Source organism: Ornithodoros turicata, chromosome 1 (assembly GCF_037126465.1).
Source record: "Ornithodoros turicata isolate Travis chromosome 1, ASM3712646v1, whole genome shotgun sequence".
Classification (NCBI taxonomy): Eukaryota; Metazoa; Arthropoda; class Arachnida; order Ixodida; family Argasidae; genus Ornithodoros; species Ornithodoros turicata.
This window is the reverse complement of record NC_088201.1, coordinates 68299409-68306437: the sequence shown is the minus strand read 5'-3', so window position 1 is coordinate 68306437 and position 7029 is coordinate 68299409. Positions and strand designations below refer to the sequence as shown.

Genomic DNA, 7029 nt, shown 5'->3' with positions numbered 1-7029 from the left:
AGGACAACACGCAATCTGTTCTCATGTGGCGAATAACGTACGTGGAGTGAAAAATAATAAATAGACTGTTGTAGTAGAGCACTGCACAGGCCTAGATTTATCGGTCCGGGCAGTACTCGACTCCACGAAAACTTACCCGACCCTAGACCGATCTAGCTGCTGAGAACCCAGTCCGGCCCCCATTGCCCTTCCATACCCGAACCCGGCCCCACAGATTCATGCGATCCGTCCAACCAGTCCGATCCGGACGGACTCGCAATGGAAAGACACTGTGTTGTAATGTAAAGTTCACACCACAGAAATGTTGAGGGATCGAGTGGGGTAACCAGTGGGATGGAGTACCGCCGTGGCGCGATTAAACAAGCCCTCATAATCAACCAAATAAAGTACTGCTGTTGGTGAGGTTAATGGTGTGAGTACACGTATGCAAGGCTTTCGGATTGATTGATTTTTAAAAGAAAAAAATGGAGATGGTAGTCTCGAGCTACTCGGGACTGGCTACTCCAGGACGCGTTATTGAGAAAAGAGGGCTTTCTAAGATGAAGTACCGCGTTTAAAGTAAAAACAAAAAAAGTATAAATAACGCTTTGGGATGTTGCATGAAACATCGGAGGAGTTTGGAAGCCCGAGCAGTTTTTACAATCCCTGGATTTCTAAATGCGGATCGCGGTATCGCGGGACAGGATTTTTTTTGCAACTAGCCCCATGATGTCATATTGGACTGTATGCACCTGGACATCCATGTTACCACAAATACAAAACAATGCGCGTATCCTGTCAGCCTCCACCAAACATTCTAGGGAAAAAATAAATACACGCATAGAGAGAGAGAGAGAGAGAACTGCTCACGTGACAAAAGTTTCACTGCACTTATTGTAGGTGCATTCTTTTCGCTTGCACCTCCTGCGCCAGATCTGAACTGGGTTATTTGCGTGCTGCACTTTCCTGTTGAAAAGAAAGGCATTCTTAATAAAGTTCCTTTCAGCTGGAAAGTGCAGCTCCCGAAAACCCGTCTTGCGTGGAATCCAAGGTAGTGCAGTCCAGTGCAAGTGAAAAGAATGCGCTTAGTATTGAGCATCTGCACCATGTCGTGATATAGACTTCGCGTTGAAATGCAACACTTCTTGTCATTTGCTATGGAATATCTTGTGGTTGCACTCCAGGCTATTTCCCGCGGTTAGCAGAGCACGAGAATACATGACGTTCAGCACTTGTACTTACGCGGCAGCTAAAAGCAATGACATTTTTCGCATCTTTCGGCGGAGTATTCTGGGGAATGCCGCTTGTGTGAATACATGGAATGGTGAATTTTGCTCTTCTGTTCATCCACAGTAATTGGTTCTGTTCTGGCCTAGAGCAGCAGAGTCTAGTTTTCCGAAAAGGCTGTCTCCATTTTATCTTTTTCCTTTAAATATACGTATTTGGGAGGATCAAAGAACAGAGAGATATTCTGCAATATTTTCTGCAACCTTGTGGATCAGAAGACTCCTTCTGATTTTGTAGGAGTTTTAATGCTGCTTGAGGGCTGTTCTCGGCTATGGCTTGCGTGGTTCACATGAGCCAGCAACTACAATCTTTGTCATGTGTCGTGGACGACGAGGTTGGTTCGACCAGATTACCCCCTCCCGAATCAGTTCCGGACCTGTTCAGGTTGCTCCCAGAATTCCAATCACGTACCAGGTTGTACCATGCACGTGTCACATGCACTATTTCGTAGCACTTGGTACGAATGCGCGATGTAGATATTTGAGTGCAACAATAAAGTATGCAAAGCACATCTGATTTCAGAACATGCGATGCTGGTCATTATAAATCGTGGGGTACGTAATATTTGACCAAGATAAACCAGTATCCATATGTTTGACCGGCAAAAAATAACCCGGTAACACTTTGAATGTATCAGTAGCATCCAATTCGTGGGTATTTCACCCAAAAAAGTCAGACCCTGGTCATAATGGACAGCTAAAGAAACATGAACACCATACAAGAACAGCTTTGTGTGAAATTTTATGTATCCTGTCATTTTAATGCTAATCCCGACTGAATTTCAGGAAGCAGCTCAAGTGCCCAGGAAAGCACCGAAAAGGAGTAGCAAAGACACAGAACAGACTAGTTGGAGCTGACATCTGCAACTTCAGAAACGCGTATATATTTGCATGCTTGTTCATCTGTTCACGCTGTGTCACCACTGACAGAATGCATCCACAAAAATCGGCTAAAAAAAAGAGGACATGCACTTTACTGCTGCTGCCAATATAATGAGGCGTTTTACATTGAACAGTGTTTGGATCGCAAGGGACAACGTATGTATGATATATGCGAATGAAGTACATTTATAATAAAAAAAGTCCAGTGCAATCTCACCAACAAACCCTTGTTCCACAATCTTTGTCTTAACTTACCATGAAGGAATACATATACACAGGAGTAGCAATATACATTAAAAAAAAACACCCAAAGTGGGAAGTGGAATATGCCCAACTAGTTACGGCACCTATACATGTACAGCAGCTATAAATTGAAGAAAAGATTTTCCAGACGCCCGTCGTCCAATGCGACTAAACAAATGACTCGCTTGCGGTGGCTTCAGGAAGATCTTTTCACCGTCAAAACATAGCGACACCAGTGGGCGAACAATTGCATTTTTTTTCACCCGTACGAGCTTTTGGGTCAACCATGGCCCACAAACGGTCACCACAATACGGACACACTGTTGATTACGGAAACATGATCGAATAAGGACTGTGGCAATTCACTGCCTATCACATCAACAGAGAATGGACACACACCCCGTATGGAACCACCACAGTGAAAAAGTGTGCTAGAAAAGAAAGGAAAGCTGCACACACAAAGTTTGGTGTGAGAACCCCCACCTTAGATACTGTAGTGCAACTATACAGTGACTATTATGTTCTAGGACACGGTGCAACCCTAATAAAAATCCAACGCTTGCATTACATAGCTCAGTGGAAAAGCCAAAAACCATGCAGACAACAATGTCTGTATTAGTAGTTGCTCCAAAGACTTCCCGACACTATCATTCAGTTTCTCCCCCCAAAACAACACACAACCCGCCCCAAAACACGATGGTTTCAGAAGGAAAAAAAAAACAACAAACTGCTAACCCCCCCAAAATGTCACACACACACACACACATACACACAGCACACAGCACAATCAAATGAAATCTAAAATGTGTTTTGTGCACCTCACGTCCAGTCACGCTTGTTTCTCGAAATATATATATCACCATTTCAGAGGCTGTTTTTACTGAAGAGCACTTCAGATACAGGTCGGCATTGGAAATAAAAACATGCAATAAATGTAAAAAAAAAAGGAGAAAAAGAAAAAAAGTGGGTAATAAGAAAATGTTGTCAAAGCCTCAAACATTGACTATGTACGAAAAGGAAGACCAAAACAAAACAAAGCGGATGTCACGCTATATCTATCACGATACAATACTGTCGAGCCCGCTTTGTCATGAGTACACAACAGTACCTAATTGCGAGAGACAAAAGTCTCTCCTTAGGCAACGCAATTTTCGTTCCGAAGATGACACACCTTCACGGACACGGTTTGTGTGCAAGACGTCACGAGTGACGAGCAACGGGAGTAATACCTCCCAAGTGCTGTATAGTTCGATCTCAAAGTACCACGCTAATCTTCACTAACGAGCTGTCAGCTCGAGCTCCAGAGTCAACGATAGCTGCACTTGGCTGAGCTAGGAGGGCTTTCATGTTGTACATGACGCAGACGTTCCTAACAATATCGCCCGTGCACATGCACGATAATATCGCATATCGCAAAGTCATTCGTCGTCTGCACTTATCTTGCGGAGGCTGTCCCACGTTCATTTCTGTCAAGTTGAAGAATGGCAAAAGTCAAGTGCAGCCAATTTAAGCAGAGCCCAAGCGGGCTCGACAGCACTGGTGTGAAAAGGAAGTCACGAAAGAGGACAAAAAAGGAGATGAACGTCCAGAGGACGACATCAAAGGAAGACAATGAACTGAAACAGAACGAAGACGACACCTCCTCTTCAAGCTACTCTGTATGCACACACACACACTCCTGTCATTGTTCTTTTCATCCGAGTGTCACGGCGGTCCATCGATGGCAGCTCAGACTAATGTTTGCACACACACTAACAGCATGCATGCCTCACTGACCCACAGCGCACCTAGAATACATAGTCGGGACCAGCCATCTCGATAGCCCACCGGAATTTGTCTCGCTGAGTCTTGTTGTAGATCTTGTCGATGGGGACCTCCCACTTTTTGCACCTGCAGATTTGGCAAAGTCACAGCGTAAAGATAGATACCGTGGTGCACCGGGTAAATCTAGCAATAGTCGCGCATTCGTCGTGATACAGCTTCAAAGGCGGTATTAGTGTTTTCGGGGAAGTGTGAAGATAATGGTCTCCGGGTATCTTATTCACGGGAGTGGCAGCTAAATGAACTTTTGAAGCACTTTCTGGAGGAGAAAAGTCTACGTTTTGGTGCAGCTCATGTTCAGAATTGTCTTAAACGCGCATGTCCACGTCCCTCACTACCTCAACATCACTCCCAAATGCAGCCGGATCTCACCAAAATTTGGGCCCCCGTTCGCGGTAAGTCTAATGGTTGGCAATGAGAGATGTTGTAATGGTAAACCACAGTAGCGGTATCGTGTTTCTGTCAATAAATCAATCAAACACCCTCTATGAGCTGTTTTGTTATTACAAGTGTGACGGTCAGAAAACAAGGTAGCACCTCCACAAAACTTTTCTCCTTCTTCCAGAAAATTCCTGGCCGTCCTAATTCTGGTGTATTTAAGGAAAACATTCGGGGACCCCTGCTTTAGGAGGCACTTGCATAACGCAAAGCATATGTCATGTGTCGTCGTTATGGAAGCTGTTGCAGTGTAGCATAATACCCATGTCACACGGACACTTTCCATTCGCATTGAACTGAATGTGGATCCGGCGCTGCTACACGGACATAATCAAGTAGGATCGAAGTAGGACAAGTAGGATCAAACTCTGATCCGGCTTACCCCGATCAAGTTTGTTAAACGGGATTGAGATTCTCAAGATTGCTTGAAGACCGCCATTGGCATCCTCGAACTCAGCGAATTTGTATAGTAGTAAACAAAAAAATTACATTAATTTGCAAATGATCCTATACCAGCCCATGGAATTTCACGGAAATGATTTTAGTCCACGTATGACAGGCGACTGCGTTTCCCAATTTATTTAATCTCAGCCATTCTCAACACCACACCCCCGTAAAGGCTTAGTAAACAGCACAATGCGGATATTCTCGACTTTTTAGGAACATATTTGTCAATCCCAGCGCACTGCCTGTCGACAATCCAACCTTTCCATACGCAGTGAGTTGGACCGTGTAGTTGCATCGCGCACCGAGCGCTCTTGAGAAACTCTATGTGGATCGAATTCAATCCGCATTGAAAGTGCCGTGTGATAGGGGTATAACACACAACCTTTGTGCAGCGAGACCAGGCCCTTACCAGGCTACAGTGATACGTGGGTCGAGATAGTTGAGCTTGGAGGTGCCCAAAGCAATCTGCTTGTTCTCCTCCTTGTCGGTCGCCTGCACTTCCAACTTCTTCATTTGCTCCTCAAGCTGCTGCAGACGTTTTTTCTTGCGCTCCAGCAAGCTGCATCCACACATACGAAGAATTAGCCCCCGAAATACGACCGTGCTACAGAGCAGAAAGCATGTAGTAGTCTACATTTCTTCAGGTATAAAACGGTTCTACAAGTTGCACAAATATATACAAGGAAGGTCCCACGTGAACAGTAAATGGTTAGAGGGAAAAAGACAGAAAAAAAGAAGGAGAATGTAGGTTATCACTATGTATGAGCTTACACCGACAGATTGTAGTTTAGCTTACGATAATGTTAGACCAAGTTTATTGTGCATACTTAGGGCTTGAGGTTTTCGCGTAAAACCCGATTTCTCCCACATTTCTACCCCCCGAACGCACGTTCGGTGATTCGGGTTAAACCCAATTTCTCCCCGAAACCATCCCCGGTCCAAGCGTGTATCATGTTCCGCGCAACAAGGCGACAGAAAAGCTAAACGCAACGGCGGCACTCTGGCTTACTCTGGCGACCCTGTTCCGCCGTGAAAGGGTGAGAAAAGCCAGAAGAGCACATGCAGAAGAGGGTAGGAGGGAAAGAGAAAGAGCCAAGAACGCCTTGAGTTGGACGCCTTGCGCGCGCCCTACTGGCCGGCTGTGTACGCTTTGGAAGTTTCGCTTTGCGACGCCATCACTATGGGACGGCGAAAAACGACAGCGGAGGAATGGATTCACGATTTTCCGGACATGGAACTAAGCAAGAAGGCGAGAGGCTGTGCGAGCCCAGGATCTCTGGCTCTAGTATGTCGGCACTGCTCACTACAACTGTCTCTGGACCCCGCCAAAAAGCCCTACGACCATGTCAGAGAGCACGTGGCCTCACAAAGACACAAGAGGATGAAAGAGCAAGCAACGTCTGAAGAAGTCGAATCGAAGCAGGCGACCATAGATGACATCCTCATCCGCCGTCGTGAACGTGAGAAAGAGTGCACAGGCGCTATTCACGACTTCGTGCGTGCGTTGTGTTTCGCTGGACTCAGTCTACAACACGCGGATGGCGCGCTTGGGGACTTCGTGAAGCGCTACTGCCCTGCCACAAGAACAATGCCAGGTGCCAAGCAGCTCCGTGATAAGCATTTAAAGGAAGTGTTCGAAACGCAAGTAGCGGTTATAAAAAGAAGAATTGACGGCGCGAAGATATGCATAACTGTCGACGAATCACCGGATGTCTTAGAAGTACCGACGGTAAACACCCTGTTCACCTACTTCGACGCTGAAAGTAATGAAAAAGCGGTGCATCTCGATGTGTCACAAGTGAGTGCTTGCAACAGCGTGACTGTAAGCAGGGTGCTCTCCTCAGCTCTCGAAAGATACGGGAAGTCGTGGGAGGACGTTGCAGCAGTAGCTAGTGACTCTGCAGAATATATGAAAAAAGCTGTGAGAGACGTC

The 7029-nt window shown here is 45.8% G+C and overlaps 1 protein-coding gene across 1 annotated transcript in view; it reads right to left on the bottom strand.

The window, feature by feature from the left end:
• Positions 1 to 2127: 2127 nt before the first annotated feature.
• Positions 2128 to 7029, bottom strand: part of LOC135378361 (DNA topoisomerase I, mitochondrial-like) — a 35339-nt gene continuing 30437 nt past the window's right edge. Inside the window, exons 17-18 of the mRNA XM_064611375.1 lie at positions 5506 to 5655; positions 2128 to 4280 (exon numbers count right to left, since the gene is read on the bottom strand). Of these exons, the coding sequence (XP_064467445.1) occupies positions 4178 to 4280; positions 5506 to 5655 (253 nt within the window). The 3' untranslated portion in view covers positions 2128 to 4177. The remainder of the gene's footprint in view (positions 4281 to 5505; positions 5656 to 7029) is intronic.